This window comes from Phoca vitulina, unplaced genomic scaffold (assembly GCF_004348235.1).
Source record: "Phoca vitulina isolate PV1807 unplaced genomic scaffold, GSC_HSeal_1.0 scaffold21, whole genome shotgun sequence".
NCBI classification, from domain to species: Eukaryota; Metazoa; Chordata; class Mammalia; order Carnivora; family Phocidae; genus Phoca; species Phoca vitulina.
Window position 1 is genome coordinate 12126199 of NW_022589724.1, and position 12297 is coordinate 12138495.

A 12297-nucleotide genomic window follows, 5' to 3' on the forward strand; every position below is an offset into this window, starting at 1 on the left:
TAATGAAACACCACGGGAACAAGGCAGACAGCACTGTCCTCTTATAAATGTTTAAGGTTTTTCCCTGTAATGCAACCATCTCTGTCATACAGAAACACAGGAAGAAACGTACAGAAAAATTAAAGTACTTTCATTGTTATTAAAAGCACAGAACTTATCCACCATCAAGCGAGTTTTGTGAAAAGACTTGTGCCTTTAAGGTACAATGCTGTAAAAAGAAACTAAAACGCTGTAATAAATTTGAACCCAACTCAAGGCAGCACAAGCACGTCAAGTACCTATTGTTTCCGTGGCGCTCTGAATGAGTTCCTCTTGTTCCGGCAGGAAATCGGCATCTGTCTCCAGGTCCTGCTGCTCTGCCATTCTCATTTTCTTTTTGGCCAAGTATCTTCCTACCGTGAATCCCAACGCAAGCAAGGATCCGTGCTGTATCTCTGGGCTCTGAACCACACAATAGCTGTCACTCTCTCTCACATGCAAGAATGCACTGAAATAACAGTATGCTTAGGAGAGTCATCTCTCCAATAAGACATAAGGCCAGAGAACAAAGTGATCATTTGAGGTTCTACTGAATGCTAACGAACCTGGAGTTTCCAACACTCAAGAATTCTGAGAAGGTAAGCTGAGTCTTGATTCACTTCGAGTAATTCCCTAACCCCACACCCACTCCAAGTCTGGGTGAAGTGACTCTCCTGCAGGCTCCCTGTAGCACCCATACTTCTAGCTTGGAGCACTTACGTAACTACACTACCATTAATTTTCAAGCATAATTTCTCCCTTCTGCCCTACTGCCAACAAAATACAATGAGCAGATACGATTTCTAATTGCTAAAACCTCTAAACACAAAGTAGAGGTTTGATTATTCGAAAGCACATGTTTCCTGATAGAACAGGCTCGATGACAGGTGGCTCTAGATGGGGAAAGAAAAAGGAACTAAGATTTCCGAGCACCTGGTAGTACGAGGGATCCTCGTGTAATCACTCCCCACTGTATTCCTAGCACCTAAAACAGCGCCGATTAGACACAAGGCACTCACAGTTGTTGAATGGACTGAATGAATCAATGTATTACCTATCTCAATTTTTCTTCACCATCATAAAAGTTCCTTTTAGAAATGAGAACACAAAAACTAAAAACATATCAGATGCTTTTAGAAAGCTCTCCCATCTCCCACAAAAAAGAACAAACACAAAACTGGTAACATACATGATTGTCTTTCGTGGTCTTTATAAGCTGTTCTATCATTGACTTCAACTCATTCCCCGACACTGTAGATACCACCACAGAATAAAACAATGCCGCCAGTTCACGCATCTCTTCTTTACTGCTATTCATCAGACTCTGAGTGGTGTAGAAAAACAAATATATACGTGATATACAATCATCTTCCTACTGACAACATCTGACATTTAAAATTGAAAGAATAAATGTTACATTATATTGTTCAATCTATTGGTATCGGTAAGAAAATAACACAATAAACTACGTCAAAATAAAAGCTGAATTATATACCAAAATCTTCTGTGCATTTTCATCAAAAATACAAGACATAAAACAGACAGAATTAATACACAGATGATCTGAAACAGAGGTCAACAAATGCTTTCTGTAAAGGGCGAACGAGGCTTTGTAGGCCACCTGGTCTATGCGGCAACAGCTCCATTCTTCCACTGTAGGGCAAGAGTAGCCGCAGACAATGGAGAAATGAAGGGGTATCTGTGTTCCAACAAAACTTTATGGACACTATAATTCTCATGTCAGAAAATACTACTCATCTTTTGATTTTTTTTCAACCATTTAAGAATGTGAAAACCACTCTTAGCTTGCAGGCCAAACAAGAAAGGAGGCAAGGCAGATTTGGTACATGGACCATAGTTTGATGACCCCTGATCTACATGATCAGAAGTCAAAAACTGTGCGATCATTTTACAATCAGCAAATATTCACAAGGAATAAAAAATCCTTTTTAAATTTGAAGCAATTTCATGAGGTCAGTTTTTCCAGAAAAGCACAAAACTTACACTTCTTGGTATATTACATTCATGCTTTCACCCTAAGAGATAATCTGCAAATTTTACCATAATTCAAGCTCCAATTTCCAAAAAGAACTGCATTATACAGCCCAAGAGGTATATGAAACTGTATGAGCCATACCTGTACTAAAAAGAACTTTTGTTTATGTGAAATTCAAATTTAACTGCGAATCTTGTATTTTTTTTTTTTTTAAAGATTTTCATTTAGTTATTTGACAGAGAGAGACACAGCAAGAGAGGGGAACACAAGCAGGGGGAGCGGGAGAGGGAGAAGCAGGCTTCCCGCGGAGCAGGGAGCCCGATGCGGGGCTCGATCCCAGGACCCTGGGATCATGACCTGAGCCGAAGGCAGACGCTTAACGACTGACCCACCCAGGAGCCCCGAGAATCTTGTATTTTTATTCACTAAACCTGGCAATGCTTTTGGTGTGACCATGAGACAGGAACACTCTCCTACATGGCTGGTGGGAGTGTAAATTGGTACCGGAGGATGTGGACTATCAATCAGAACTGCAAAAGTCTATGGCCTCAATTCCACTTCTGGGGAATCCATCTAAAAAACAGACTTCCTTATATTCAAAATGATGGACTGTTCATTGCAGCAGAGTGGAAGCAACCTAAATGACTATCAGTGAGGTTCTAGAATAAATCACGGCATAGTCATACAATGGCAAAAATGAAGCTGTTAAAGAGGATGTTCCCTCTCTAGTTCTACAGAATACCTCCACATTCTAATGTTAAGTGAAAGAGGTAAGGCACAAAACAGTGTGAGAAGTTAAATAACTTAATGAAATTATACTATATGTTAACTAACTAGAATTTAAATAAACACTTGAAACAATACAACTGTGGAAACTGTACCTTTTGTGTAAAAGAAGGAAGAAAAATTAAAAACGCTTAGTTTTATTTCTATGTATATGCATAAATAAACTCTAGAAAGCACACCATAGAGAAATAAGTGATGACCTACATATGTTTGTCAGGTGAGAGAGGAAGGGGCAGGAAGTTGAGAGATTTGGGTAGGTGGGAGAGAGTTACAGAAAGGAGATATTTTACATATATTTTATTTAAGCTACACAAATCTATTTTCTTAACTTTGAAAACAGAACATATATATTTTTTTTACTTATATGATTCTCAATTCTTCTCTCACTCTCACCTAGATGGATTGTTGAGATACACTGACCTACATGCTTCCCAGGAAGTGTCTGATAAAAGAGTTTTCAAAACGACCCAAAGGCAGGAAAGGTCATAGGAACACTAGTAAGGAAGACGAAATTATAAGACTAAAGTGTAAAATATACAGAATCAAAGAGAAATATACATGCATAAGATGTACCTTTATCCATTCTGTTTTGTCTACAAATTTGGTAGCCAGTTTTTCTGGATACACGGAGACAGCTTCCAATAGACAGTACATGACTGGCAAACCTAAATAAGAAAGAATTCAGAACCATTTTAGCTTTAAGAAAAGTGATAAACACACAGGGCTCACTAAATTCCTTTAAAGTATAAGGCTACTGAGACGCCTGGGTGGCTCAGTTGGTTAAGCGTCTGCCTTCAGCTCAGATCATGATCCCAGGGTCCTGGGATCGAGCCCCACATCAGGCTCCTGGCTTGGCAGGGAGCCTGCTTCTCCCTCTCCCTGCAGCTCCCCCTGCTTGTGCTCTCTCCCTCTCTCTCTGACAAATAAATAAAGTATAAGGCTACTGCTTTACGAAGCATTCCCCAGTTCTACGAAACAAAAACCAACATAAATACAGTATGTGATCCAAAACAGCAAATTTATAGACTACGTATCTATAAAAAGATGCCCTGTTCTTTGCACCCACTTCCAAAGTAAAAACATTATCTACTGTTAGCATTTCTTTCCGGGAAGAGTAAGAGTGTATCAAGGATGAATCAAGTAAGTTTGGAAAAGAAGCAAAGACTCATGTTCAGTTACAGTAGTGAAGGGAGAAAATAATTTTGCTATAAATTCTCAGCTGAGTTTAAGATGAGATTTCTGCTTAAGTGCCTTAATGTCCGTCCTCAGCAGCACGACCTCCTACCTCCAACACCTGCCAACAGCTGCTGAAGCAGGCCGATGTAGATCTGAACAGGGTGGGTTTCTCCACTCTTGGAAGAAGACGATGAGGATGTCGCCTGGCCGCCTGACAGCAAGGTCCGTATGTAGCGCCCAATGGCTGGGGCGTGGTCCTGCATATCAGCCAGACTCTGGGAGGCGGGCAGCACTCCCGCACTGTGCGCTAGGCACATGCGCAAGTACAGGACTATCTGGAAGCAGCAGGGAGAAGAACACCAGACCAGCTCCTCAAGAAATCAGTGTGGGAGGGAACTCTTCAAAATGAGTTTCCCATTTTCATTCCCCCACCCCCCCTTCATAAAGCTATTCAACAATCCTCAAGGAAGCTGGAAAACATGACTCAGTACGTTAACTGAAATTACCATAATGGAGCACAACTTACATAACAAGCTTTTATAAATCCAGAGTGTTTTTAGTGGAGTTTAATGGAGTTAAAATGCAAACTCAACTTTTAAAGTCTAAACTAATAATTACAGGGACGCCTGGGTGGTTCAGCCAGTTAAAGCCTCCGCTCAGGTCGTGATCTCATGGGTCGTGAGACAGCCCTGCGACTGGCTCCACGCTCAGCGGGGAGTCTGCTTGAGATTCTCTCCCTCTGCGCCTCCCCCACTCGCGTGCTCGCGCTCTTGCTCTAATAAATAAATAAATCTTTTTAAAGATTAAAAAAAAAAGTCTAAACAATTACAATAAAAATTGTTATTTTTAAAAGCTGGGGGGAGGGGAGAGTGAGCAGAAACCTGGGGCAAATCATCTATTCCTGTGGAACTCCAGTTGTATTTAATCTCCACTAACATAAGAATTTGAGAAAATGGGTTCAAATCATAAGAGTAGAGACAACACCATAAAAACTTCTGATATAAACTGGCTACCCAGGAGTCCTCCTGAAGCTCTTTCCTTGACAGCTAAAATAGGCAGCAATTCCACTGTGGGTATCTTACTCTGAACAAGATTACCTCTTGTCATTTAATTAGTGCAAGTCAATGACCTAAACAACAGATAATCCAAACAACCTCAACATAGCGCTGGCTTTAAAATTCAAATCTAATTTGCTGTAAAATCACAATAGTAATCAATGCAGAGCACCCAATTCTTCCACAAAGAATCTCACTGAGGTAAATATATTTACAGACTCCACTACGAACTGAAATAATACCAATTACCCAACACTGTTTTTCTAATAAACAATCTGGTCAAGGACAATGACATCACAATATGGGTTTATCTAGAATACAAAAAAATTCAGACATCTCTTTGGGTGTGACATTATCTTTTAGAACATTTAGAGAGAGCAAAATGGAAAGAGGTCCAAGTCCTACCTCTCCAAAGGCTGCTGGGTTAAATGGAAGGACAGTAGTCCCAGTCATGTACTTAGCTGGAGTTTTCATTCGATGGGAAGCCTAATAAAAATAAGCCAAAACAAACACAATTACTAAAACATGGAGCAGGGCGCCTGGGTGGCTCAGTTGGTTAAGCAACTGCCTTCGGCTCAGGTCATGATCTTGGAGTCCCTGGATCAAGTCCCGCATCGGGCTCCCTGCTCACGAGGAGTCTGCTTCTCTCTCTGACCCTCCCCCCTCTCATGTGCTCTCTCTCTCATTCTCTCTCTCAAATAAATAAATAAAATCTTTAAAAATAAATAAATAAATAAATAAATAAAACATGGAGCATGTGTGCCCTTCCTCAATTCAAAAATAACTGTATTTTCTAACTACATTATTGTTTGCTACTGTTTTTTTCTAAATCAAAGCATTTTTCCATCAATCATGCTGATTTGCACATGTCCCTCAAACCCTAAATGATAGGTGTGGTGTCTTTTCTTCTTTCTGTTTTTACTGGCTTATTTAAAAAGAATAAACCTGCTCAGGGCACCTGGGTGGTTCAGTCAGTTGAGCATCTGATCTTGGTTTCGGCTCAGGTCATGACCTCTGGGTCGCAAAACTGAGCCCTGTGTCAGGCTCTGTGCTCAGCGGGGAGTCTGCTTGAGTTTCTCTCTCCCTCTGCCCTTGCCCCTCACATGCGTGCGTGCACTCTTTCTCTCAAATAAATAAATAAATCAGAAAGAAAGAAAGAAAAGAAAGAAGAAAGAAAGAAAGAAAGAAAGAAAGAAAGAAAGAAAGAAAGAAAAGAAAAGAAAAGAAAAGAAAAGAAAGAAAGAAAGAAAAAAGAAGAAAGAAAGAAAAGAAGAAACCTGCTCCAGGCATCTATGAACAGTCACCTCAGGCCACTGCAGGCCAGTTACTTTCATTACTAACGGAGGCAGGAGGAAAAGATGAGCACAAAAACATTTTCTGACCACAAATATGACTGTGCCTCAGAGAAAAAAGTCATGGCTACTTAGTCCTGACCTCCAACTCCCTTAAGATGTCTATCTAAATAAAAAGCCAGGACCACCAGCATACTCAAAGAAACACTGACGTAAAAAGTGGGACAGGATCAGGACTGGGGGTCACGACAGCCAATACTCTTGTCTGATCCACCAGCAGAGAGAACCACACACACACACGAGGCTTGCAAAAGCAGACGTGATGTTCTCTTATGATCACAATGGAAAAAATCTGAACTGTTCCCTGAAGCATTCTTAAATTTATGGTTTCTAAATAATATCCTTAAAAATACAAAAAAAAAAAAGATATTTTTAAGCATGTCATACCAAGGAGAAAATTTTTAAACCCAGCCAAAATGTTGACAAGCATAAAAGGAATTTAAGTAATTCAGATTGGGGCAAAACAGATCAATTTTGAGAATTACATTTTTCTCTTCATTTTGTATTTTTGTCCTCTCATTGTAAATATTAACATTGTTAGAAACCTTACTAATATTCAACATTTAATGATAACATTTTAAATGTGTCACCTAAAAAAATACATGTTTATTTTCATGATTCATTATATGACCCAAACTAACTATCTGAAGTTAAATGCCATACCTTTTCGTGAATATAATACACCATTTCCGGGAAAGAAGGCATCTGCTTAGAAGCACTTTCTTTTCTGTTTCTACCAGGAAGACACCTTAATACTCGCTGTGCTTCTCCATGAACTTCTTCCCGTCTTACAGAAAGACAAATAGGAATAAAATATAAATTGCAATGATAGAATGATCATGTGATGATTAAGAACAGTCATTTTATTTGACAACGGGGGATCTGAGAAAATGTCTTAAATATATTCTTAGCTATCTAAGCAAAGAGTCATAAAATACATTTTAAGAAACTACTTTTTGGAAATTTCTTGAAATTTGAAGAGTTACGTGGCTTGCAACTTTTAAGTTTACCCACAGAAAAAAAAGAAGATAGGGTATAACTACAGGTCTGTATCATATCAAGGGCCATATTTTTAACTCTTTAATAAACTGCTTCCAAATTCCATAGAGCAACAGTGAAAACAATATAAATTTTAGTAATTTTCAAATAATTTAAAATGAACCCAAATTCAAATTAACACCTTTTGAAACTTACGGATCTCCTGCAGCTAGTAAGAGCAAATATCTGGAAGGTATATGATCTGAGGGAAACACCGTGCTAGCAAATTTCACAGCCACCTGTCGAACTTGAACTTCAGGCTATTTAACACATAAATACACGCACACACAAACACATACAGATTTTTAAAAAAAGAAGAAGAAAGAAGAATCCAATTACCAACAGCTCATTCCAGTCAAGATAAATCATCTTAATTGTAAACAATCAAAAATGAAGTTATTTTAATAACTATATCTAAGTAAATAAAATGAAGACTAATCATTTGTTGACAATCTTTAATCAAGTTGTTTAAAAGTCTTTTGGACAGCAGCATCACTTAAAAAGTACTTTTATGAGCTAAAAAAGGACCCTCCAAGTAAAGCAGGAAGACCCACAAAGACCATAGCCAGAGAATGTCCCTGTACACGCACATCCTCCGCCCAACTTTGGGACCACGGTCACTGTGAACAGTTTTCTCGCCGTCATCTCTGCTTCCCCAACCCTCAAACTGTCAGTCACATGAATGAAATTAAGATATTTGGCAGGGAACACAAACAGAGGTTACTTGGAGTCTCTATAAATGTGAAGCAAATTCGTCTCCAAGTTTTTCAGATTAGCTTTAGTTAAAACTGACTCCGAAGGAGTTAACTACATGAATATATTCAATTCACCTAAACAGAATAATGAACAAATCTACGAATACAAAGTTCAATGAGAGAAGCAGCTGAAGAACCTTTATTCTGAAAAGCCTTATTCTCATGTACCTCCCCCCCAGGTCATTCTCCTGGTCACAAACCTAACATAGTGAGATGAGAGTGATATTAAGAAACAGATAATGTCCTATTCATTCAGGTATTCTTGCTCTTTAAGCATTCCTTGAGCTACAATAAAGAGCAGTGATATTAAGGACTAGTTCATATGATTTAGCCTAGAGTCTGGTTGCTTTAAATGTAGTCTGAGAAAAGAACACCAACTAGCTTCGGTTTAGTAACATTGCTGCATGATTTGATCTGCATATGTATAACCAGAACCCACATGCATTATACATGCATCATACATCCTTATACGATTACCTAGGGAAAGATTTAAGTGTTCTATTCTAATGAGCTTCCAAATAAGCCCACACTTCTTTGTCCACAATATAGGACTATGAACCATGTACAAGAGCAGCCGACAGTGGAACTCGATATACAGTAATGTTCCTGAGTGTACATAATAATCCTGTCACATTTCAATAGAAACCAGATACCTTTCTGAACCTTTAATAATTCCCTCGATAGCAATCTATTAAATATGCCAGCCAAATATCAGTAAGACACAATATGTATTAATCACACCAATACTTTTTGACATCATTCCCTCTTCTAATCTCCCTCTTTCTACTCCTAGAAATGGAGGACAAAGAACTGGCTACAGCAAGTCCATATTATTTTATATTGTATATTATATATTACATATACATATGTGTATATATAGATACTCAAAATTTCCTACAAAATCCCATGACAGCCAAATAAAGGGGACTAGAAGGAAGAAGACTATGTATGATAGTACGTGGTTTACTTCTTATAGACTCGATTTTAAGGTAAAAATTTGTCTTTCTTTCCTTCTGCTTTTCCCCCAGTGTTGGCTATAGAACTCCATCCCAAAGGACTGTAGTGTTCAGCTACCAAGTAAGACAAAAGACTTCCAACTTGGAGGACACGACATCAAGAACAGTTTCCCAACATGAAAGGCTTTAAACATAAAACCTGAGAATATCACCACTCCTCCCCTAAAATCAGATTCCCATCATGAAGAATTAAAAATCAATCAGAAATCACAGTCCTGAGCCGCCTGGGTGGCTCAGTTGGTTAAGCACCTGCCTTCGGCTCAGGTCACGATCCCAGCGTCCTGGGATCAAGTCCCACATCGGGCTCCCTGCTCAGCAGCAGGGAGTCTGCTTTTCCCTCTGCCCTCCCTCTGCCGCTCTCTCAAATAAATAAAATCTTTAAAAATAATAAATCACAGTCCAAGTGAAAGCAAATATTCTTCTTAATTGTCAAGATCATTAAGGAAAAAAAGCAATTCCAATTCTGTTCTTAAAAATGTACACTGTATCACCAATCAGCGCAGTTCACGCAGCTGGACCTACCTTTATTAAGTACGAAGCCACAAGTGCCTCCATGAGAGTTCGCTGTGCTCCCTCCAAAGTACTATAAGCTCCCACCATCATAGACAATGCTTCTTGAATAGCAAGCCGAGTCTCAGGCTCTTCCTATAAATATAATAAAAATAGCGTTTCCCTCCCTGTCGGGTTTCCAGGTCAGCATCCAAGCGGAAAGCATAAACTTGCTGGGTGTTTCCCTACCTTACAAAGGGCTTCAAAAAGCTGCTGCACAAGAGCTATATCCTTGGTGAATAAATGGGGCATTCGACTGTAAGAGAATACAAGACCATTATTACGATCATAAATTTCCACGAGGTTAGAAGAAAATGTAACTCAACACAAATTTTCTTGAAATGCATTTTCATCTCTAAACATAATGTCGACATCATTAGATTACCTCCCCAAAGAGCCAAATAGTGTTAAAAGTAAATATTTAGTTCTTCAACTGTCTAATATAAGTAACCCATGATTAAAATACATACTATCCAGATAGAGCCTTTATAAGATTCCATGCATTCAGTTAACATTTCTGATTTTAACATAAGAAAAATAGACAATTAAGACCAAACTGCTACTTAAACTAAAGGCTATCGTGTAAGTGCTGTATCAGGTGACTGAGGGTGGCTTTCCTCTGAGCCCCAAAGATCCTTTCCCTGCACAGACAGAAGAGCAAGACCCAGTCCACACAGGCCAGTAGAGGCCCTGCGCCACGCTGGCAGCACCACACGGTGCCACAGTCTCCCTGCTCTGAAATATAGGGAAGGAAGAGGAAACCAGGAGGAAGTGGAAGGAGGAAATCATACCATAAGCAGAAGAAAAAAAATCCACCTCTGGAAACAGGGCCACCCAGAATCCTAATATAGCACTATCAGAAAAGAGAGTCAAGAGCTAAACCTTGATGACTGTGGTTATAAAGACTAGTGGTAAGCAGCCACAAGAACACTTAAGGTCAATCAAATGTCTCCAGGGTGCAAGAAAAAGTAACCCGTTAAGACACAATCCAGTTCAAAATCTCATTTCAAGACTACCATTTAATATGGAAACATATCTATCTTCAAATGGAATGTCTCACATCATTTTCCTTCTACAAGGAAAACATTCCTAAACAACCCATGGCCATTAAATACATTTCCTTTCAAAATCACAACCAATTTATTCTCCATCCATTATTAAATGCCACATAATTTTTCTTAGTTTACCAACAGGGTATCTCTCACTGAAGAAGAGTTTACTCACCTGGAGAGTTTTCCAACAGCTGAATATGCCATTGACAGTAGCTTAGGGTCCTTGAAATTAAGAAAAAAAAAAAAAAGAACAAAAAACAGACAAAACAAAAAATACAGTAAACGGCAAAACCTTTTTGCTGCAATTACATGCATTATTTTACTCCTTGTTAAACCTGGTCTCACTCTGCCTAACTACATGATGTTAGCATCTAACAAAACAAACAAACAAAAAAAAGTCCAAACCCAGAATCATCACACTACTAAAAGGAAAAACAAAACAAAACTTTGCATCCCCAACTCACTCCAAAAGGAAAATACAGAGGTCATATATGAAAGGGTTCTCTCAGCTGGTGCTAAGTTCAGGATATTTTCAACACTATGTACCCTGCAAACACCAACACACTGGGAAAACAGCTTAACTTATCAGAAAATTCACCACTGGTCGCACAGACTAGGATCCTCCATCTCTCCCCCCAAAATTGCAGTAAACTGGGGAACGATTACCTAAAACTCTGCATGATAATAAAGAGCTTCCCCTCATATCTTCCATTATAAAAAATGAAAGGGATCATAGTCATCAAGTAAGTGAGGTTCCCTCCTCAGACAGACAGAATTTTATATTGTTTTATGAAAACCAATAGTCTGATTACTCAGAAAAAAGGAACACCTCTGTGAGTTGAAGTTTATACAATTAACATAGGACTCACTCTTGCACACCTCGATGGACACACTTACAGATTCATCTGTTGGGAAGTTCTGCAGGTACCTCCAGGAGGTACAGAGATTAGGGACCTATGGTTTATCTGGCCTCTCGAATTTATTTTTAAATATACAGATTCTCCCTAAAAGCCCAAAAGCATTTTTATTTCTACCAACCATCCCAAGCATCAGACTATGTATGCCATTAAAAAAACTCTGAAAGTTTCCCTAGGCCTCAAAAACCTTGCAAGCACTATTCAGTAAAAGATAGGAGAGCCAGGCCTACCACTGCTCCCAAAGGAACTGTACAGGAATGAACAGCTTTTCCCTAATAATAATACCTACTAAAGCGTATTTACCACAAAAAGGGACTTTTTGTGTATAATCTCATTTAATCTTCACAATAATCCAACGAAGAGGTATTATTTTCATTTTTCTAATAAAGAACAGAGCTCCAAAGAATTTAAGCAACTCATCAAAGAATAAAACTAGGATTCAAACTCAATTTTAACTCCAACTGGCAGAATGTTAATTACTATACAACTACAAACATGCATTCATGTTTAGTTAAGACTTAGGAAAATAATGCTAACTAGAGTTCTTGAAATATTACTTTCTTTAGCAAATTCACCTGAACTAATGA

At 38.7% G+C, this 12297-nt stretch overlaps 1 protein-coding gene across 4 annotated transcripts in view; it reads right to left on the bottom strand.

Annotated features, from left to right (window-relative positions):
* ECPAS (Ecm29 proteasome adaptor and scaffold) overlaps positions 1 to 12297 on the bottom strand; it is a 99692-nt gene that overhangs the window by 35394 nt on the left and 52001 nt on the right. For all 4 annotated transcript variants that reach the window (XM_032419113.1, XM_032419111.1, XM_032419112.1 and 1 more), the window contains 10 exons: positions 10966 to 11015; positions 9931 to 9997; positions 9715 to 9837; positions 7578 to 7681; positions 7047 to 7170; positions 5437 to 5517; positions 4086 to 4311; positions 3374 to 3465; positions 1208 to 1342; positions 279 to 441 (listed from right to left, as the gene is read on the bottom strand). In XM_032419113.1, the coding sequence (XP_032275004.1) occupies positions 279 to 441; positions 1208 to 1342; positions 3374 to 3465; positions 4086 to 4311; positions 5437 to 5517; positions 7047 to 7170; positions 7578 to 7681; positions 9715 to 9837; positions 9931 to 9997; positions 10966 to 11015 (1165 nt within the window). The remainder of the gene's footprint in view (positions 1 to 278; positions 442 to 1207; positions 1343 to 3373; positions 3466 to 4085; positions 4312 to 5436; positions 5518 to 7046; positions 7171 to 7577; positions 7682 to 9714; positions 9838 to 9930; positions 9998 to 10965; positions 11016 to 12297) is intronic.